The sequence below is a fragment of the Mugil cephalus genome, chromosome 14 (genome assembly GCF_022458985.1).
Source record: "Mugil cephalus isolate CIBA_MC_2020 chromosome 14, CIBA_Mcephalus_1.1, whole genome shotgun sequence".
Lineage (NCBI taxonomy): Eukaryota > Metazoa > Chordata > Actinopteri > Mugiliformes > Mugilidae > Mugil > Mugil cephalus.
The window spans coordinates 23,522,355-23,546,019 of NC_061783.1; the positions used below are offsets into that span (position 1 = coordinate 23,522,355).

Here is a 23,665-nt window from a genome sequence, read left to right on the forward strand (position 1 = left end):
AAGTCGTTTTCCATCCACCTGCTTTTATTTTTGTGTGTGTGTGCAAAAGACGTCAGAAATAGGTTCAGATAATTTAAAAAATTAAAAAATAGAAAGATGCTACAAAGCTGGGTGGAAGGTCAAATGCAACATGTGATAGTGTTATTGTTATTATGACATCCTTATTTAAAATATCACTTCTCACATTGTTTTGGATGAGAGGAACCAGGGGTTTTTGGCTTCTTTCTTTTTTCTTTCACTGAGTGTTTCTGAGCTCATCATCTGTAGCAGCTGTATATCTTGGCTGTTTGAGTTTCTCTCTAAGGAATTTTCAGTCGGACATATTTCCCTCGGATGCAGAAAAACATGCAGAGGCTCTGTAGGTGAATCTGTACGGACGGCCTAAGCGGCCATGCGGTCACATGTTATTTCCTCTGTTTTACCATGACAACAAGTTTATTTCCTCTGTTTTCTTGTTATTTTTTTTTTAATTACTGTCTCAATATTAATGAAAATACGACTGTAATGCCAATTGTTTTCCAAAAACATTCAAATATGACTTAGGCTATATATATATATTAGGCTAACAATATGTTTTCTAAACTTCTGTTTCCTTCCTTTCTGAAACTAACTTTAACCCTTAACCCTTCACCCTTATATTGTATTACGGTCAAATTTGACCAGTTTGACGGTTAAAATGTGGAATCAGAGGAAAAGTTTTAGGTTGCTCTCTTCTTTTTAGGTGAAAACGAGTGGTGGATTGCAAGAGAAAAGGTCTATTGGATCAAAATGGATGATGCATGGATGTGAATGAATAAAAGGGTTAGATATGAGCTGAAAAATAAAAGTGGATGTTTTTTTTTTTTTTTTTTTTTGATAATTTGGGGCTTAAATGAAATCATTATCAGGGTTAATTCTGGCCTAGGAAACTATTAAATGGACTCAGATCAGACACATAGCACAGCACCATTTTGGTTTTATTCATTATTAATCTCACCAGTCATATCCCTAAACTAAGAGGCTGGTGATCCTCAGAGTAGAGCTACTAGCTCCACTGTGGTCCCATTAAGAGATTTATTCCAAGCAGTCAGAGATCGGGAGGTGAAAATAAAACAGGTAGCGGTCCGATGTGTGAGAAGCAGATCAGGACTAAAGGAGGATGGATTTTAGGCCTTTAGCTCAGGTTCAGTCAGCAGAGCCAGGGTTTTTACGAGAGACTCTGGGCAGTCGAACAAATCTGTGAATTATTATCACGCACACCCCCGTAATAAGCGGTTATATACGAGCTGTGGGACGTGGCCAGGACGTGAGACGTTTGTGTCTGGTCCTGATGTGAAACATGTGAGACGGTAAATTAGCTCCAACCTCGTTACGATGAACAGACTGAAGGAGACATGACAATGTCCTGAAAGAAAAGGGATGACGTTGGTTTGATTTAGGTTTTCTGTTATTGTTCCACATCAGGACCTCATCAAACATCGTCTGAAAAGCACAAACTTTGATCGTAGCTCATGGACTTCTCCTCTTCAACTGGAATAGAATGGAATAACATATCATAACAAAGCATAGCAAAGCATAGGATAGCATAGTATCAACATAACGGAACGGAACGGAACATAACATAGCATCAACATAGCATAGCATAAGATAGTATCAACATAACATAACATAATATTACATAGCATAGCATAGCATAGCATAGTATCAACATAACATAACATAATGTAACGTAACTAACAGCAGCAGTGGGAGCAGTGCAGATGGAAATGGACTGGTAATATATATATATTTATATATATATATATTGTCTGTGATGTATTAACATGCATTTCTGTGGAAAAGAGCGACAACATTGCAAAGGAGTCTGGGTAGTCGTGGTCCCAGACTGTGTGCAGTTAACCAGGCATTTTTACAAGGGAACATTTAAACATTTAGACAGCAGTGTTGTACAGTCTGATGGATGTGGAGACAAAGGACCTCTTCAACCTCTCAGTCTTTCCTAGAAGTCAAACAAAGCTCCATTTTTGTTCATATTTTCTATTTTCAAGTGGGTGAATGAGGTACTTTCCAGCTAGCTTAGATATAGAAAAGATAAAAATCGTGGCGTCTCCCTCCAGTAGACTCCTTTATTCCTTTTAGTTCTCTCTGTCCTCATTTCTCCATGTGACCACTTACAAAAAAGTCGACTATTAACACAACCATTATGCATCAGACTTTTATTTATTTATTTTTATTTACTATTTTCATGATAGCAGACAGTTTTTGATCGTTGGGGCGGCTGGGTTTGTTGTTTTTGCCTTGGACTCGTTTACATGTCCTATGTTGATGTCGCTGCCTGTTTGAAAAACTGAAAAATAAAGTTTATAAAAAGCACAAAGCTGCAGCAGCCGGTGGAAACATCTGCTGCTCGAGTTTCCAGATGCAGCCGATGGTTTCCAACACTCACCGGTCAGGCATAACATTATGACCACCTCGCTGATGTTGTGCAGGACCATCCCACTGATAGCTGATCAGTTTGTCTGGTCTAGTTGGGTGCTACATGTCTAAGTAACATCCAACATGAATGAATGCCAGGTCCAAACACGTCCCAGTAGAACACTGAATTGTTACAAGATGTTTATTTATTTTCCTTGTCACCTGATCAGAATCAGAAAAAAAGATGTATCCCAGAGGTACATCGGGGGAGAGAGCTCAGTGCACAGCAACTTGAGAAAACATGCAAATAGATTTACAACACCAGCAAACTCACAATGGAAATGTTTCCAGAGGACCCTAAAAACGATGGACCATGTTTGCTCAAAACAATCATTGTGCATATATACCCCTTTTACATGGAAAATCAGCCCAGGATTTTCCATGTAAAAGGGGTATATTTGATGATTAATTTTATTGAGATTGCTCTACAAAACTGCATAATGTTCAAAAACAAAATGGTATTGCAGTAATTTAAGTAAATTTAAGTTTAAACTGTAGATTTACCCCTGCGTTGGAGCTTTGACTAGAGTTCTACATGTCTACAAGTTAATCAGGATAATAAACTAAATTTAGATCTCTAGTTTAATTGAGCAGAGGAGTTTATTTGCACCACTTCATTGTACTTTTATTATGTGGTTCTTAATATCTTTGGTACCCGAACTGTAACCAAACTGAGGGACAACCAGGAGGGCTTAAAATTAAAGAAGAAGAAATACGCAAAGGTTTGTGGGCAAAAGCAACAGATTGTGTGTAAGGTCAAACCTTCTGCCTGTGACATTATGAGTGGTTAATGGAAATAAGGCAGAAGTGTCTCTAATGAGTGATGACGTTATGTGGTTCACTGATGGATCTGTGGAGCTTCTCTACTCTTCAGAAGGACTCAGTTATTTATGTCTCTCTATGGTTGTTTGTATCTGATGGAAAAATATTAGCTTTAGTCACTAGGTTTAATAAACAGGATGTATTATGTTTATTTCTGTAGAATCGGTTCAAGGAGAGTGCAGTTGGTATCATGTCAGAGGAGTTACTCCCTCCTCCCAGAAGAGAGATAACTTCTATGAATCTATGTAGCATGACGTCACACTGAAGATAAGCCACTACTGTGTCGAAATACGGCTTAATTTCTCTGTTGAGTAAAGAAACACTGTTTTAAAGATCCTCATTGAGAGTAGTGATTTTTAGTTCTGGTTCCTAGGATTAGGGTTGGGATTAGGGGTTATGCGGTTATGGGGTCATGTGGTTATGCAGTTATGGGGTCATGTGGTTATTCGGTTAGGGGTTATGCGGTTATGGGGTTAGGGGTTATGGGGTTGGGGTCATGTGGTTACTGGGTTAGGGGTTATGCGGTTATGGGGTTAGGTCTCTTTTTAAATGTTCTTCATGTAAATAATTTGCCGTGAAGTTTTGCCTCATAGTCTCTAAACCAACCAACCTTGTCCCGTCCCGCTCTGTCTTTCAGTCATGTCTGGCGTTTCTCGGCTCAGCTCCCGGGACGTCACGGAGACGTCCGTCACTCTGGTTTGGACGCCACCTGCTGTCCAATATGAGACCTACCACATCACCTTCACCAGTCAGGTACACCAGCATAAGACACAAGACAACATTTACTTATCATCACGTATGGGAAGTTACCTTGTCACAGTAGCATGGAATTAGATAAGAAATATATACAAAAAAAAAAAACAATAAAAGGCAACATAAAATTTGAAAGAATATACAAAATAAACAAGAAAATAACAGCACTCTGACGAGCAGTACATACAGTGTGGGCTGGGAATTGGAATATAATATAATTGCTAAGCTATTAAATGGACAATGAGGTAGTTTGTGCAAAAAGAACAAAGCAGGTCTCAAAGACAAGTCAAGTGTGAGTTACTGTTGACTGAGGCTGGTGTTGGCAACACATCTTCCTCTCATGTTTCATTTATCTTCAGTCATATTTGACTAGATGAGGTGAACCAGTAGAGACTGGTTTCAATTCATCAAGACAAAAAACAGCTGGTTGTGTTGTATTTTACAATCTGTGATTTATGGGATCACCTGGTTGTGTTTACTCAGAATACTTGTTTGAACGTTTAACGACACTTTACATAGAATAAATAAATAACCCAGAAGTCTGTATGACAACAGGGACAAAAAATTTAAATGAAAAAAATCCACACATACACACATATTTATCTGTGTAGAAATAAGTCAGAGAGCAGATGTATTTGTCTCTCAGAGTCCTCGCTGTCCCCTGGTCCAGGACTCTGGAGGTTCAGGATCTGTGCCAGGTCTTGTCTCTGTTTTTACAGGATCCACAGAGACGCTTAAAACGTGTCCGATGTGAAATGAGGTCTGCAGACAGAGCCGTAAAACTGCTGCACATTGCCTCAAATAACCTCCAATCTCCGTCACACACATGCTCACACTCCAGTTTAATTCTGAACGTTACGCTACAAGAACAGGACATCAGCAAAAAAAACAAAAAAACATCGGAGCATCCAGGAATTATTTTAAGAATTAAAGAGAAAGTACTGAAAAGTCAAGTCAAATGTTCAGTAGAACTTCTTTTGTCAATTAAAAGTTTTAAACCCAAGCACCAAATAAAGTGTTAAAACCTGTAGTGCCTCTTCTGTACACATTAGGCGCCACCATAGACTTCCATGTTAAATCAACACATTTACATCCTGGTACTGAAACAGTTCTGGTCTGTAGAGATAATTTCTTCATTCATGATGGATGTTTCTGTTCACATTATATTATAGGATTAAAGTTCTACATAATTAAGGGGGTGTGGCCTCTTTGATTGACAGGATGCTAGCTGTCTTTAGCCTCAGCTCCCCTAGGGTGACCAGATGTCCCCTTTTTCCAGGACATGTCCTCTTTTTGACTCATAAAAATGTATCAAACTCAAACTTTGAAAGAATTACAAACTTTAAATCAGAGACGACCAGAGACGTTACTCGCTTCAGAAACCAGCACAGAGGAGGATTCTTCCACCTTTATTCATGTGTTTGTAAAAAGTGTTGTCAAATAAATGTGCAGCAGGAAGCAGCAGAACAGTTTCAGTTATAAAATAAATAAAGATCTGTGATAAATTGAAGACAAAAGCTGAACAAAAATATCCACATGATCTAACACAACTCCACTTAAAGAGATCCAACAAGTCAAATAATCTGCGTCATGTATGTTTTTACTTAAAAAAAAAAAAAAAAAATAAAACAGCTGCAGAAAAACAGATCTTTTTTACTTTGTCTTGTCTGTTTCTCAGATGATTTATAAATTATTTCCATCAGGAAGATGTTTCTGAAGGAAACACGGTTCACGTTTGAAACCTTCTAGAGATAAAATTAAATAACAACACAAGAAGTCCTCAAAAACATTAGAGGTGTGAAACTCTCCTACGTGTCCAGAGAGAGAGAGATGTGGCTGGGAGGTCTAGGACTCTTTATTTTTAAGGAGATCCTATTAAAGTTAGGACGACGTGTGAAACTGTGTCGGAGGCTTGGAGGAGATCTATGGGAACCATAAACAGAGAATTACTGCAGGGTTTTATGATGCTACGGTTCACTGGTCCAAGAAAACAGGAACAACAAGCTGCAGCGAGGCCAGCTGGAACTTTAGCTTCTACAAGACGTTTCATCCGAGCTGCTTCTTCAGGAACAACCTGATACTCACCTGGACCAGTTCTTTACCCCTCCACCAGCCATTTAAAACTGAAGACTTGGATAAAACGTCTTAAAGCATACGTCTTCAACAGGGGGTCCGTGGAGGTACTGCAGGGGAGGGGGGGTCGTAAAATCTTTGGTTGATTAGACAATTTTATGTATTTTATGTATGTATTTAAGTTCAATTTCTTTAAATACACATTTAAAAAAAATATATTTTAGTAAAGGGATAAGGAATAGCTTAATACTAAATTCAAAATGATAAAAATAATATATATTTATAAACAGCACTACACCGAGTTTAATATAGAACGCATATAATAGGCAGGAGGTTCCTACTTAATTTTTCCATCAGTTCGGGTACTTGGCCTGAAAAACATTGAAGACCTCTGTCTTAAAGAACCTCTACAATGTCCAGATGTCTTTGTTTCAGCTTGTTCTTTAATTTAGACCATGACCTGGACCAGTGAGAGCATGTTGCAACTCAGGTTTTGAAAATTAAAAAAAAAAGTAAATAAACACAAGAAAATGAAAGATTGGAATAAATGATATAGGAAATACTTTTAAACAAATAGTTGTTGAGTTTTTGAGACTTTTAAGACAAGTTCATGAACTTGCCTCAGGATAGAATTTTAATTTGAGGTAAATATGTTTATTTAATGCTCCAAACAGAAGCCTTATAAACATATTTGTAGTTTAATTCTAGAGCTGTAAAGTTGTTTTGCACGTAAACAAACTGCAGACACTGGCATCCACACAGCAGGGGGCACCGCAGGCAGGAGATAAACTCTTATGAAAATCATCAAAATAAAAGTCTTCAGTTCTCCCTGGATGCAGATGTGTTGATCTAATGTAAATGAAACATATTTAAATTGTAATTCATGGTTGAATGATCTCTGGTGTTCAGCAGATGTGAAAAATCTAATTAAAAACATCCACAGTTCTGTGTTAAGTTTGTAAAAAGTGCCAAAGATTATTTTAAACTCATACAGATGTCTTTCCCTAAATCAAAACAAGACCCACAGATTCTCACCAGGTTTTATTTCTGTCACAAACACTGTAAAAACAAAAATCTGCCGTTAAATTCGAAGCACTCCCTGGAGAGTCTGGTTCACTCAGAGATCAGAGACTCACACTGTCTTCTTTTGGTCTGATGTTCAGTTCTTTTCTTTTTCTTTTCTTTTCTTTTTTTTAATTGAAACAAAAACATCTTCGGTTATTTCTCATGACTCGGAAGGAGGAATCCGTCTGGACGTCACTAACACCTCATCGTCTCCGCTGTTTCCTCCACATTTTATTCTGTTCGCTCACAGGAAACAGCTCAGGGGTTGTTGTTGTTGTTGTTGTTAGCAACAGCGTTAGCAACATAAACGTGGTTCTGTTGAATAAATATAAATTTTAACATAGCAACCGAATCCGTTAAAGAGTTTCACAAACTTACTTTACCAGTAGGGGGCGACATAGTGTATGTTCAGGCCTGTTGAGGTTTTGAAACTCAGTGACGTCTACGACCTCCTCCATCTTTAACTTTAACTTTAACTTTAATCCTTGATCTAATTAAAACAGGTGAGTTCTAGAAACAACACAAATGAAGAAATTATCTCCGAGACTAAAACGGTTTTTGTAGCAGGATGTAACATGGACAACTATGGTGGAGCCTCTAGTGGACGTTAGAGGAACTGCGGTTTATCCTCCTGAGACCTGGTGTCCTCATACATTAAGGACATTAAATTTTCGGTTTATTGTCCTTCATTTACATCTGTTGTCCTCATAGTGGACACTTTAGTCTGCCATCTAGTGGTAGCAAAGGGTCAACACATTAGTTGGAGTGAGAATGTGATAGTGGACTGATTCATTCTGCAGCCAGTCATTGGACAAAAGTGGACAAGGACCAAAACCCAACAAATTCTACAGTGAAAACGTGTTTATTTGTGCTCATTAACTTTTCCATTTTGATACAACATGCAAATTAATGCATTTTATCAATAGTAACAAGCTATGACATCACTAATTAGCAAGTACTCGTTTGAGGACATTGAGACTTTATTGTTTGTGATTCTGTTTTGACTCATCCATGCTCGGGAATTGAAATAAATAGTTTTATATTTTCTTATAATTTAAGATAATTTTATAATTTCTTACCACTGATGGCTTTTATTATACAACAATATAATCCTTTTGTCCACATATGAGGACATTTAACCCTCAGGCATCCATTTAATTTATCACCCTCCTGTAATCTCAGCATCAAGAGGAATCAATGTTTAAAAACTGCTATAAAAACTGAACTGATTCATATTTATTTCTGATTTTGTTCTACATAAATCTCTTTAACCACTTTAGCACTTTATAAAACTACAAAAAAATCCAATAATTTTGAGGATTTTATCTTTAAATGTCCTTTGATTACTTGAAGTCACTGTTGTTTTTATGAGAATAAAAAAAGAAAAATTTGTTATTTTCCATAAAACTAATGTTGGGGGCTGGGGCATTTATTTTCAGATCAGACTTGGATATAACCAAGGTTATCTAAAATATTGACTTGATTGCTGTTGTGTAGTAAAATTTACTACGCTCTTGCAACCTTAGCGGACAAAAATGTCCCATTGACTTCCTTTAAAACAACATTTTTTAAATCTTTCAGCCATGACACAATAAAATCATTCTTTCTGCATTATTAGGGTTTCATTAATGGGAAAAATTGTTAAATTTGTCATTTCTAACGTTCGTCATAGGGCCTTTGTTTAAAATTTGTTATTTCATTAGTTTTTATGCTTGTGTTGTTGAACTTAGCGGGTTATTTTAAGGTATGTGTGTTTGTGTGTCTGTGTGCATCCTCTTTAGCAACAAGGTTTGGTCTATAGTGTTTTTTGCCTCGAAGGCTAACGTAGCTCATTAGCAATGTTGCTGTATTAACTCCATCTCAGATTGGTTCTAGAGATCAAAACGTGTGGATTTAACATGGAGGTTTGTGGGGATTGACTCACTGGTGTATGAGGATCTGCAGTAAAAGTTTGGTGCTGAGAATCAGAATCAGCCCCATTAGTTGTGGCTTCACGGAACCTCGGTTATATTCATAACTTTAGTTTTTCTACTCTAGTCTGGACGTGCATGGACATTTATTTATACACAGCATCAACATCTTGCAGCTTTGAGAAAGTAAATTACAAGTTAATTTGAAATAATCCATCTTGTGAGTTGTGTTTTGAATGTGAGTTAACTGAACATTTGTTGCTGTTTATTTTTCTGTGACTTTGGATATTTGGATGGATCCGTTTGTTGAATTCTCCACACAGACGCCTTGTGAACCACTGATCCCACGTACCTGGACTTTAGGAGTCACTGTTAATTCTGGAATTCTTAGTTTATTTTTATGATGGTTTAAACTTGTAACAGATTTATTTTAGAGCTAATATTCAATAAACTTTCTTCATAAGAGTTTAAAGAAATCAAAATATCTTAACCAACAAAGTCGAGTACAGAAATGAAAAAGTTAAGTTTTTTGTTTTAACCCTTTAACATTCCTCTGGGTGGTTTATGGGGCAGCAGTATCATTTTCCTCTGGTTTCACTGATAAAAGTCATTATAGGATTCAACCAACATTTTTTCAGGTGAACCAACAACTTCTTGTTATTTTTTAAACCCAAAAAAACTTTGATTCATCCAGAATAAAACCACTAGCATTTAGTTACTTTGACCATGTCCTAAAGAGACTGGAATGATATGAAGTTAATATAAGATTAGAAGTGAAGGAGGTTTATCTAATGAGGTATGAAGTTGTCATGTTGTCAGGAATAAATCAAACTCACAACAGCAGTAGTAACTGGTCCAGGATTAGTTTATTTCCTCTATAGTTGTAGGAACAGCTGTTCCAGCTTCAGGTAGTTTTGATTCAACGTGTCTGGACTTGAACCCAGTTTTGAGAAGATGATTAATCTTCTGATCGAGCCTCCTTCAGAAGTTCAGTTCTGCTTTGACATGTGTGATGGATCGGCTGCAGGAGACATTAAAGGAAAACAAAGAGAGGTTCTAGCTTCACAAACCGAGCAGCCGACCGATCCCTGGTGACTTCATCCAGGGATTAGAGCTGTGTAATGAGTCTGAGAGGAGGATAGCAGCGCCAGGAATTACCCACAGCCACAGAGAGAAAGAGAAGGGAGGATGTGATGAGTGGATGGAGGGAGATTAAGAGATGGAGAGAGTAAAACTGGAACTGATGAGAAGAAGCGAGGAAAGAGAGACATGTGTTGTTCTTTACAAGCCCACGGAGGAGATGTGACGGGGACGGGAGGCAACGGAAAGAAAGAACGACGGAAAGTAGATGAGGAGGAGGAAAAAAAGAGAAGGAATAGATAAAAACCTGGATCAGGACAATCTGGAAAACAGTTGGTTTGGTTTGTTTCCATGGAAACCGGTAATCAGATTAATAAACCCTCCTGGTGCACGAGGAGGAGGAGGAGTCAGAGGTGGTGGTGGTAACCATGGTAACCTCGACTCATTAATCACCTTCTAATAAATGAATGAACGTCAAGTTGAGGAGTTTCCAAGAGGGACAGAAACATGGAGGAAGACATGAGGACGGAGGGGACGTCTTGGTCGACTTCTAAGACTCTAGAAATTCAGGACTGGAGGAGGAGATGGAGGAGGAGGCGGTGGAGGAGGACATGGTAGAGAAGGAGAAGGAGGAGGACATGGAGGAGAAGATGGAGGAGACATACTACTTCCAATTTTTCTCCTTCTTCATCTCCTCCTCCCCCTCCACCTGCTATCAAGAGAAATAAATAATTGCCACTAAATAATTAAAATCTTTATTATTTTAAATGTTCTGATGAGATCGTTTTTTCTCTCCTCCTCTGTGTGGAGGTGGTTTGGAGGAGCAGCTCTGAATTATCTTTCTTTTCAAATCGATCCTGGAGCCAGAGACGCTTCAGTCAAACTGAGGAGCTGAAAATGAAGTGAACTCTTGGAGGTCCACAAAAAAAAAAAGGATGCAGATGTGGGATGCTTGTTGCCACGGTGATGTGTAAACACTGTCAAAAACATGGCCACCGCCAGAGGGATGACATCACTACTTAACCACAGCTGGGACACAGAGAGAGAGAGAGAGAGGGAGAGAGAGAGAGAGAGAAAGAGAGAGGACGTTCAACAACAACAACAACAACAGCTGATTGTCCCACTCTTCTGTTTCTCCTTTAAACTTCATTATTAAGAAAATCTGATTACTCATCTTTGTTGCACCATTAATCAGCTTCATTCATTCACATTCATTTTTAACCCTTTACAGGGTGAAACACTTGGAAATTCTAACTTTCAACCCTCAAGTGTTATTGTAGTACATAAGAAGACTGTTTTGTGAAAATCTTCAAAATTCATCATTTTCCTGAGTTAAATCCAGATGAATTTATTTGCTGGGCCTTAAACTAATGTAAACATGTATTTGTCACATTAGAACATCATCAACATTATCACATTAGAAACATTAGGACACGTGTTCTTCTTCATGGTTCCTAATAAACCAGTTGTGCTCAGAGTCCATGCAGAGGGGGACCTTGTAGACCACATTAGACCCTGATTAGACCTGACAGTTTTTCCTTGATCTTCTCTGATTGGCTCAATGAAAACCACATGACAATAAACCTCGGTGAGAGGAACAGGGGCGCAATTTACAATGAGCTGAAGTTACCAAACATGGTTCCTGGCCCCATAAAGGGTTAATCTCTTTTTGAAAAAACAAACAAAAAAAAAAAGGAAACTGAGTGCTGTTCATGAACATTTAGGAGGTCATTCTTGGTCTCTTTTGAAAGCTAAGACTCTGAAGCTTCTATCACAGCAGTCAGAATCTCTCGAAGTGGTTTTCTTTTTGAGTTGCTATCTGATGTTGGCTGTGTTGGTTGAAGTACTTTTATCAGTGAAACCAGAAGAAAATTACATATTGCATCATGCAGCATTTATTCAAACACAACTGGTGTCCAGAGCTCTGATTGGTTCAAACAGATACTGCTGCCCCATAAACCACCAAGAGGAATGATAAGAGTTTAAACAGAAAGACAAAATTACTTCTTTGTTGCTGAAATGCTGCAAAACATCTGTCTGAACGGGTTTGATCAAGAAAACAATGAGTCACTCTCTGACTCGGTTCGTCCTCTTTGTCCTCTTTGTCCTCTTCATCGCGTCCTGCTAAGATGCCACGGACCCTCGGCTTGTTTTAAAGTTCACTGGAGGCTCAGTTTTAATGACATCACCTTCACTGGGATGGAAATGGACGAAAGCACTTGGACACTGATCCAGGAGCTCCATCGCCTGGCAACCAACATGGCAACCAACACGGCAACCAACGTGGCAACCAGCTGAGGGCCGCTGCCTCCACACAACACAACGTGCCCTCATTAGAAGCCCTGGCACCTCCCAGCGGAGCTGTGGTTCAACAGATGTTTCAGGATTTCCAGGATTTCCTTTTTTTCTTTTCTTTCATGATTCAGCGAGCAGCGTGAAAACACCCTGACGTCTTCATTTTCAGCATTTTTCCTCCCGTCCTCTTCATTATGCCTCACTGGCGTCTCCGAGTGTTTAGAGGGAACGTTTGAAAAGCGTCTGTTATTTGGGAAATGACAAATCTGGTGAGAACACTTTCAGTGACCTCAGTCTCTGTTTAGTTAAGTTTGACTTCAGGGACACGAACCAAAGAAAACAGTGTTTCTGTTCCTGACCACATGCACCTGGATGCCCTGCAGACGTCTCAGTGTTGGTCCACGGTGACTGAGTTAATTATTGGTTATCAGCATGGGAGGAAACTCAGCTGAACCTCAACGACTCGCTCTGACCTTTTGAACTAGAGCGTGCCCAAATCAGAGGAGATTAAATAACAAGAAGAAATTAACATTTTTCCATTGTCTGCATTGACTGATCTCTTTAATGCATGGTAATAATCAATGAGGTGTGTAAACAACTAATTTAAGGTCTTTATATTAGCAGAAATGTCAGTTTAAGATCTACGTTTTTCTGGAGGATCTAGTTTAATTATTCATAGGTGAAAGTTGAAAATCATGTGTTTCTCAGATTCAAGGCATTTTATTGTCATATCCTCAGTAAAAACAGTATATAAGATAACAGCATAATAACCTATAAGTGACTACAACTCCAGATTATTTCCATTTGTGTTGTGCACAGAAGGACAAGTTTGATTAGGAAAATGCTTACATTTAATAAAATATCCTTAAAAAATGACATTCTCAAGAAAGATAAGTGCAATCTTGGCTCATTGCTGGCTTAAAAACAAGTTAGGAGTAGAAGTTATTTTTTATTGAAAAATTGCAGTCTTCTATGTAATTTTTGCACTCTCGCAAATTTATGACAATGGCCAGATCATGCGCTGATACCAAAGCGATGTTTGTGGAAAGAGATGGAGGTGACGGTTTCTCTGCAGCATTTCAGCGACATGTTGCGTCGTCTGTGTTGACCCAACAGAAGGAGAGTGACCAGCGAATAACGGTGCAGGCGGAGGGAAGCCTGACCTCCTTCACTCAGACGGGCCTGGCAGCAGGTCAGGAGTACAGCGTCAGCATCATCGGAGAGATCGATGGAAGGAGGGGAGCTGAGAGCACCACTGAATTCGTGACCCGTCAGTACCTTTTACTTTATTTGCTTTTAATTAATGATTGCAAACAGTGAAAATATGTTCTCGTGCAACTGGGACAAAGGCCTTGATTTAAATGAACAGATAGCCTGGAAAAGATGTTGCAGATTATTTCTGTTATTATAAAATCTAAGGTGTCCCATCTGTATAAAGGTTCAGACTGAACTGAGTTAGGAGCTTCTGACCAAACACACTGGCAGACGTCTGCAGCCTAAAACCAGCAGTGAAAGTTTAAAATTTTGGGAAAGTTGTAATAAATCGAAGCTGCAGGGAGAGAAGAGGAACACTGGAACTGTACAAGTCTGCAGGGTCTGGAGTCACTGCTGCAGCTACTGGCTAAAACAGATGCTAGAAAACTTGCTCTTTCTTCTTCTGCAGTTATTTCTGGTCCCGCCGACCTCCAAGTTGTCAAGACGACCACCACATCCGTCGTGGTCCAATGGGAGCAGTCGCAGGGGGAGATTGACAGGTACCTTTTAACAGTCACGCCCAACGATGGAGAGGGGAGGAGTCAAGAAATGGTCATCTCAGCTGGACAAAACTCTGCCCACATTGGCCAGCTGGAGGCAGGGCGTCTGTATGACGTCGTACTCGTGTCCGAGAAAGGAACAGGCCGGAGCGAACCAGCGACCACCCAGGCAGTTCCTGGTGAGTAGAGAAAGGTCAAAGGTCAACAAACACTATTTTCCATCGATTTTACTGGGTTCAAACGTGACGACACAATTTATATTTAGAGCAAGGGATATCCTGATCCAATCCCGATCTTTAGATACTGATCCTGATCTGATGTTTACCGTCCTAAACTTGGTCCCCTGTAGCTTCCTGAAGTCTTTCCTAGAGTCGACTGGATCCTGTCCAATAAATGTTTCTATAAGTCAATGTAGTGTGGAGAGGGGAGCTTGTACCTTATGTTCTCTACTCCAGAAATGTTCTGGTTCTCCAATGCTGCCATAAACTCCCTAACCCTCTCCAGAAGATTTTTGTCTGCTTTTAAACGTTGGAGCGTTCATTGTTTGTTGTTGTTGTGGTTTGACAGCAGCCTTTGACCTGAGGGGACTCCATGGATTCTGTTTAGATCATCTCCTACTACCATCCCACCACACATCCAGATTATATCACTTCATTTACACACATGGTTAGACACTGGATTCTAGTTCTTTGACGCCAACAGCTGTTAAAACAGAAGAAGAAGAAATCTCAGCGCTACAGGGACGTGGTTTTGGCCTAAAATCAATAACCATAAAAGATCAGGCTTGGCTGATGGTTTTTAAAATTATTGGATCAGTCCTGATACGGATCGGTTAGAAGTCAGTTTACAGTTTATCTGAAAATGTACAAACAATAACCACCACCAAACCTTGTTTTATCAAGACAGAAATGCCAAGGAAAGAAAGAGGAAACGGGGATGCTTTTGTTTTCTCTTCAGGTTCAGGTTAGAACAAGCTCGGTCAGAACTAAGTAAGTCTTTCTATATGCCCACACACCTCATTATTCATGGAAACACATCTTATAAAACCCATTGGAGTGTGGAGAGACTGTAAACTTTAATGAAACCCTCCACTCATGATATTTCCTCATCCACAGTGACGCCAACAGAAAGTTTGTCCAAGCAAAACATTAACCACATTAAAATGTTCTCCTTGCAGGTTTCACATGGACACTGCTGACCCAAGATGTTTGTTGTTATTTTTTTTTTTATATCAGGTTTTCTTAAGAGTTTATGATGAATATTAAAACTGTTTTTCTTCCCTTGTTAGATGTGATCTCCTCTGGATTACTAACAGCAGCAGATTATGGCGACCTTAACATTTAATTCTCCACATCTTTAGGGAAGTCATTACCTAGGGTTAACACAGCGGCTTTGACCATGCCTGGACAAGATGTCAATCGAAAGGATCAAGACTTGAAACAATCACCTGAGGTTGGCCAGCCTGAGAGGGTGGAGGAAGGGAGTGAGGCTGAATCTGGAAAAGTCTCACCATCAGCCTCTGTGATTGCCAGAACTGGGCCTCCAGTCACCAAGATGAATGCTAAAAATGTCACCAGATTCAGATTCACAGGTAGGCCCACATTGTCCGGGAAGCCAAAGATCCCAGGGTCTGGGCGCTTCAATGCAACAAGAGTTGCTCCCGGAGGAAGAAGGATTTTCCCTTTGAGAAAAGCCCCAGTGGTGGCAATGAAGGACCAGATGAATAAAAAGACAGATGTCCCCACCATCGGAGAATCTGACAGAAACCTGAGTGTGGAGGAAAATCCAGCCCTAATCTCTGGGACTGATTCAGAAATAAACAGTCAAAGTAGCTCAGAGGTACAAACTGCTGCTGTTGGCTCCAAAGAGCTACCAGATGTTGGCATCGCCATGCATGGAAAGGACTCCGATGCAGTGTCCCCAGAGCCAACTGGGAGTGCCGAAAGCCAAGAGAAGAAATGCATGAACAAAATTAAAGTGACACACTTCAGATTCCCACAAAAAGACAAAGGCAGTGGGTGTAAGGAGGATGGGACAGGGCTGGCAGGGAACACATTGAGCTCAGATCCAGGTACCCCTGTAATTAATGAAACGCCCCCTTCTGGAGAGATTAGTGTTGATGCTTCACCAGATCCTTTCGATAAACTCCTGACAGACGCGTTTGAAGGTCTGAATATCACAATGTTTTCTGTTCACTTGTCCAAACCTACAAACCTCTCAGTTGATGCAGCGAGTAAGCAGATTCTAATGAGAATGAAGCCACTGACACCATTCTCATCCTCTTCATCGTCCTTATCTTCATCACACTCATCATACTCTGAGTCATCATCAGCAGTTTCATCTGCACCATCACCATCAAGTCCATTATCTTCCTTAGATTCACAAGAAAGCAACAAACTAGATGTTGACAACAGTAAGACAGACTCAACTCAGCCACCCTTAGGAGACGATGGGGCTCCTATTTTCTCTCGTGCATCTCCAAAAGGTGGACATGTGCGTCGTCTACACCCAATTAGTTCATTTCAGAACAGAACCCGTGTTCACCAACGCTTCCCTACTCGTGGTAGCATTGCCCCGAGAAGACAAACCACACACCTACCCACAAGTGAATTATTATCTTCATCCGCTTCAGACGAATCATCATCATCATCATCATCATCAGTTGAGGCCTATGAATCAGTGAAGGACACAAAAGGGGACAAAGATGATTCAAATTCAACTGGGTCCCATGAAGTTCAACAAAACCAAAAAAAGATAATGATACAAAAAGGTCAACCCCCAGGTCGACGTTTTCCCAATGGGGGACATTCCCGTCGGCCCTTTGTAAACCGTCCTCATTTGAGGCCTTTGACTCAACCTTTACGGCCTTTAAATCCTGAAACGGAGACTCAGAATGAACCAGTGTTTCCCACCGAATTACCAGCGACATCATCTCCCATTTCCAAAGATGTCCATGTATCAGATACAGGATCTGAAAGAGAGGGAGAGAGAGATAGTGAAGGCAGTGTTGGACAAAGAATCTCCATGACAAGTACTCAGGTCGATCAAGCTGTCAGACATGGTGAAGTGCCTTCCTCCCATCACCCAAACACCAAAGACGGTTATTTCCGACGGGTGTATGATGGATCTCTCCGAAACAGAACCCGTCCAAACCTCAGACCGCTTCAACTTCCACTCAGAGATCCCAAGCGCAAACCTTTCCCCACCAGAAACATAAATGCAGGCAGCAGGTTTACGGTTGGAAGTCAAACTAGCCAACAGGGAGAAGATAATACCCCTGAAAGCCGGTCAGGAGAGCTTGATGTCCATGAAGTCCCAGTCAAACAATCAGAAGAGCAAGAGGTAAGCCCAGCTGTCCAGATCGATCGCCACAACACTGTCAGACCACAGACAAATGAGTTGGCAGAGGGAGACGATGCTCTGGTCCAGAAAGAACAAACTAGTGCCACAGGTTCTCACACCCGTAAAGATATAGTTAAAGGTAGACCAACTTCCTCCAGTTCAAAAGGCTCAAGACCGGTCTCGCTTCCAAAGAGACAACCACCAATAAGAGGTACTATGACACAACAGCACCACACAGAGAAGAAACCCTTCATCAGTGAAAGGCAAAAGTATAAAGATCCACAAACAGACCCTACTGCAAACAAGGTGTCTGAGTCGGAGCAGACAACTGGAGACACAAGAGAACCTCTGGACTTTGTGGGAGTGACTAACCGGACCTCAGATGGATTTACGCTCATATGGGACGCACCACAAGGGAAGTACAAAAACTTTGTGGTGACTAGGAAAGAAGGTAAAAGGCTGATGGAAAGAACTCAAGAACAAGAAGAGGATCCTGATAAAGAGAGTGCCATGGAGAAAGGGACACCTCAACCTACCACAGGAAGTAGGGAAGACGATAACAGAGCACCTGAAAGTTTAGTCACTCAACACCCAAGCATCCATAGCAGCACAAAACCCAAACCAACAGAAAGTGACACAACCTTCAAAAGAGTCCTGCCTGGTTCCGCTCGCTCCCTTCAGTTTGAGGATTTGCCTCCAAAGACCGACTACACGTTGACCTTGCTTGGAAAGGGTCCGGGACTTCTGTCCAGCCTGCACAAGCTTGTCATCAGCACAGGTACAAGTCACTGTGACAGTAGATCAACTCAAATTCCTACTGTGCAATACAACATTCCTGTCAATGTTGTCCAGTCTGTATCAGAAAACTTGTCTCTTCAGTCTCAATCTGCTCAGAATAAAGAGACCTTCTGTCTTTGCTGCAGTTGATGTTGACTGGATTAAAACTCCCGTTCATTGTTAACTAATCATCACTCGTCTTCACTGGACATGCTCATTTCAAGAGGTCAGCTGCTTTGATGCTCTTGAAAACTGTAATCTCACGATTTACAGTTTCAGATTCATCAACATTGGTTCAGTGAAATAACCTGTTGTTGTTTTATCACATGTTGAAGAAAATTCACTAAGAACTTGTGTTTTGTGTTGATGTTGTGTGTGTCCACTCATTCTTCAGCTTTGTGCATTTCATTGTAATAATTAACAGCCTCCATAAGCCCACAGTTATTGATGTCAAACCTCAGATGTGCATTGACACGGTTGGCTCAACAATATCTGTCAAGAGGTGTTTCCAGCATTAATTTATTTACTTTTATTTTTTTTACTTTTATCTGAGTCTAAAACCAAACATGAAATACCAGAAAGTGTCAATGACAGTTGACTCTGATGGGTGAAATTAGTACTTAAGTCTGAGTGCTAGAGGCCATACTTTTGAGTTCCATATTGCAGGATTTGTTTCTGAATACTTAATTATTTTGACAGTCTACTTCTAAACAATTATGTCTCACGGTTTTATACACACAGATATTTTAGGAAAGATTTTAGGAGAGATCTGCTAAAAAAAAAAGCGTCTGTTGTTCTGTCTTCTGAGCACTCTCTGACTGGTTTGAGATTACGACAAGATTTCATGGACGTTTTGTGGTTTGCAGAGACAGAAAATCAAACTTCAGTCTAACACTGAATCAAATTTCTTCTTCTTGAAACCTGTTGTTTGGCACTTTAGTTTCTAGGTGTTGGAAGTAAATTCAGGTGTCATCGACATATATGTTGAGCTTTACTATATTTTGACCAAATGAAAAAATGAAAATGTTAAACAGAAGAGGACCAATAATCGAGCCCTGGGGAACTCCGCTCAGTATTATTTATCACCCGCCTGGAGGTGGGTCTCCAGTCTGTCCTGGTCAACTGAGTTGACATCAAAAACAACAGTAACAACATTCAATCATTCATTCACTGCTGCTCTGGTCTTCTCTTATTCAGGGTAAGCTAACAGCCAGCTTCACTGACACCCCTTCACCTTCTCACCCAAACCAGGGTAAGACCACGGCTGGTCTCTGTATGTCTGGTCTGTCTTCACCTTTTTATACATTTCAACATAAAGTGTGCAAATTAATTTTTGAATCAGTCTGGTTGTCAAAAAAAACAAAACAGCATGGGTCAGGACTGTGCAGACTGACAGTATGGTACATTCTGTGTTTGGCTTTTTTGACAGGATATTAGAGACGTCTAACTCTGTTTTGCAATCCAAATTTATAATATGTTAAAGTTAGTTTTAGTCCAATCCTGAATTTGTCTTTAATTCAAAACGATCCAAACTTCAGAAAAATCATTTCCTAACGCTTTCAATGTGACTCTGTCGTATTAATATATCTAAATGTACTCATGTTTGTTCACTTTTAATGACTTTGTGGATTTGTCTCCGTTGTCTTCCTTTGTTCGTTTGACGTCTTTTATTCCTGCCACGCTTTTATTTTCAGGATTTGAGCGACGCGCTAACCGCTGCATTAAAATGTCATCATTTTCTCCTTTGCTGCTGCCCAGGACCATCGTCTGCATTTAAATGTCCCACTGTATGTCTGTATATGATGTGTATACTGTATATATGTTTGCACTGTACATATATACACACAAACTCATTGGAGCACTAATAACAAATGTGTGGATGAATAAATTTGACTGTTACGATGACACCTTTCATTCTTTTCCTTTTATTCTTCCTTCACCTCCTCCTTTACTTCACTTCTTTCCCTCCATCTTTTGCTTTTCATTTAATTTCCCTTGTTGTATTTGTCAAACCCTCCAGGCCCGGAGCCTCCGACCAACATTGTCTTCAGCAAAGTGACAGAAAACTCAATGACAGTGTCGTGGACCAAACCAAAAAGTTCCGTCAGTGGTTTCAAAGTCACCTACACCCACACAGACGAGGGTGAGAAACCAAACTCAGGTTTTATTTCATTTCTAAGCATCTAGAGACAGAAACAATAAAACAAATAGTCAGAAAGCGGAGGTGAGTGTGTTATGAGTCTTTCATGATGCTCATGACAAATTCAACCCAGACAGATAAACTTGCTTAATAAAATCAATGATAAATACCAGTGTACAGTGACAGAAGCACCAACTCTGTCTTTTTGGTCTGGATGTCTTCATGAGCTGCAGCTGAACTTTCATTTATTTTCAGTCTTTAGTTGTAGTAGTATGTTATTCAGTCACAGTACAATAAATACAAATCACAAAACCAGTTTTCATATTACTAAAGAGAGTGATCAACAGGGATGATTATCAAGACTCAACTAACAAATTATTTATAAACTTACAGACCTTAAAATTCAATGATCTATAAAACTGCTCAAATTATGCATAAAGTAAATAAAAATATGTATTCAGAAGATGTTTCAGACTCGATCCAGTAGATATGAATTAAGAGGGACTTGTGTGTATAGAAAACCAAGGTATGATGTAAAACAAAGATGTGTATCAATTAAATAAGTCAATCTATGGAATAATCTAGAATTAGAAATGAAAAGTCACTTTTGTAGCTCTCAACAATATCTTCACCAACCATCCTTTCATAAACAAGAAATGAGTTGCATGTTTTTAAATTTAAACATGGCATCATACCAAAATTTATCTCCAATTACAGAAATGTGTCTCTTTTTAATGCCTAAACTTACAATAACCTCTCAGTTGATAGTTGCTCTCCCGTATTGGAGATTTTGCTCTCAGCATTATTTGCATAATTTTATAACAGAATAAATCATTTCCAGAAGAAGATATAATGAGAACTTCCTGTACAGTCAATTAATGGAAGTTCAGGGTTTCTTTAACATCAACAATCACATCAGTAATGAACCACACGATGAATGAATGAACCAGTGAGTCTTGTTTTATGTAGGTGAGCCGGTGTCGGTCTCAGTGGACTCACAGAACTCCTCCCTGCTCCTGTCACAACTCTCACCCGGTTCGTCTTATGAGGTCAACATCATCTCCACTCTGGGACTGGACGAGAGTGACCCCGCCAGAGACCTCGCCATGACACGTGAGTTCTACAGATTTAATTTCCTACAGGATTTCAGTAGGAGTTAGAAATGACAGCCGACACAGCTCCTTGAATAATAATTAGAACGCTTCGTTTGCTTTTTGGTGTTTCAAGTTTGGTTTTGATTTCCAATTTAAAAAGAAAAAGCAAAGCAAGTTTACCTGTGGTTCTTTACACTATGAAACCAGAAACCAGAAAGAGAAGTAAAGGAGAAACCACAAGTTATTAGATTCAAATAAAAGCAGACGTTTTTGTAAGAGAAGAAGAAGAAGAAGAAGAAGAGGAAGAAGAAGAGGAAGAGGAAGAGGAAGAGGAAGAAGAAGAAGTTTCAGAGAGACCTGGACCAGTGTTCATAGTGGAGATTATTTCCTGCTTCATTCAAGTGCAGATCACCTCAGGAGCAACAACATGAAGATAACATGAAGATATTTTTTAATTTTCTGTGTTTTTATTTATTCATTTATTTATTTATAAATACAAATCTAATATCAGTTGTTTTTGCAGTTTTTGTTTCAGGTTTTAAAGACAAACTTGGAAAAATTAAAAAAATGCACAGACCCTGAAGGGTGCATTACAGGCATCAAGACACTTTCTGGTGCATTAATTTATTTATTCTTATTTTAGAATCTAAAACCAAACTTGAAATATCAGAAAAATACTAACACAGAGATTGAAAACAGATATGAATCATTTCCTGTTTTCTCTTTTTTTGTTTTAACTAAACTAAAACGTGAATGATGTTTCTTTTCTGCATGAAATAAATCACATTGATGTGTGAAGCAGCTGCTGGGTCTGGAAATGATCCGTTCAGTTTTAAGTTTCCTCTGAGGCGTCTCATCCTGGATCAGTTTCAGTTCTCTGATTCCCATCACAAGCATATGTCTCTATATCTGTTCTCACTCTATTGTTCACTCTACACTGAGTAGTTTTGTGTTTTTTTGTGAAAATATCACCAACTTTGTTCCAAAAGTCTCTGAGGGACAGAGAGATTCGATTTGAACCCAAGTTTAACCATTTATTAACAAACAAAACATAATCAGCCATGATAACGTGCTCTAAAATATAACCAAAGTAATTACAGTGATCAAAGAAAACCAACAGTCAACAAAAAATGTTACACAAAATGAGCAAGTTATTTATTAAGTTTCAGTCTATAAATACTTGGGATATTATTTCAATGAAAATGTGTCTTTTAAGTACCATACTAAGGTCCTTACAAAGAAACTCAGGCTCAAACTGGGTTTCTACAATACAAACAAAGGATGTTTGTCCTTCAGTGCGACAAAAAGACTGATACAGGTGACTTTTCTATCAATACTTGACTACAGTGACATTTTATATATGCATGCAAATCTCTAGATTCAGTGGATCATGCAGCATTAAGATACTCATCACTGCAGCTTATATGAGACCGTTGCTAGACCTTTATAAGTCCACCTTCCGTGATAGTGTGATGGCTTTTCAGACGCATCAATATAAAAGTTTATCACACAAGTGTAATGGAAAAACTTTTTTTTTTTGCATTTCATTGGAGATGACGCAGGGGATCATGTGACCAGTTCATCTGAAGTCCATCTCCCTCAAAGTGACGAGACTTTAAGAGAATTATGAGATATCACCAGACGAGCCTTACAGCACAGCACTGTGAGAGCAATTTATCAAAATTTCAGGAATATCGCTTTTATTTTGCAAAAAAATGGAATGAAAATGAAAAAAAAAGATCAGGAAAAAAGAAAGTGCACACACTAGGGCATTTATTTAAAACATCCAAAAATGACAGTGATATTTCGAGCTACGTGTTCGTCTTCAGACTTGAGAGACAACCCCTTTTTTAAAATCTCCCCCTAGGGGTCACATGATTGGTCACATGATTGGTCACATGACTGGTCAACTGGTGGATGACCTAATCAAACAGAAATCTAAAGACACCAACAAAACATTTTTTGGATATCATTGATGGTACGAGATTCCCAGTAATTATAAACATGTGTACACACCCAAAAGAAAAAAGAAGAAACAGACATGACTATACTCGGCTGTACGGCTGGTGGCCAGATAGAGGCGCCTCTATGGAGGCATACACAGGA

General features: G+C 39.4%; 1 protein-coding gene across 2 annotated transcripts in view; it reads left to right on the forward strand.

The window, feature by feature from the left end:
• LOC125020219 (tenascin) overlaps positions 1–23,665 on the forward strand; it is a 43,166-nt gene that overhangs the window by 12,155 nt on the left and 7,346 nt on the right. Inside the window, exons 7-12 of one of the 2 annotated variants that reach the window (XM_047605532.1) lie at positions 3,914–4,029; positions 13,569–13,722; positions 14,116–14,385; positions 15,567–18,326; positions 20,346–20,468; positions 21,435–21,578. In XM_047605532.1, the coding sequence (XP_047461488.1) occupies positions 3,914–4,029; positions 13,569–13,722; positions 14,116–14,385; positions 15,567–18,326; positions 20,346–20,468; positions 21,435–21,578 (3,567 nt within the window). The remainder of the gene's footprint in view (positions 1–3,913; positions 4,030–13,568; positions 13,723–14,115; positions 14,386–15,566; positions 18,327–20,345; positions 20,469–21,434; positions 21,579–23,665) is intronic. The other variant, XM_047605533.1, reaches the window with a different exon arrangement.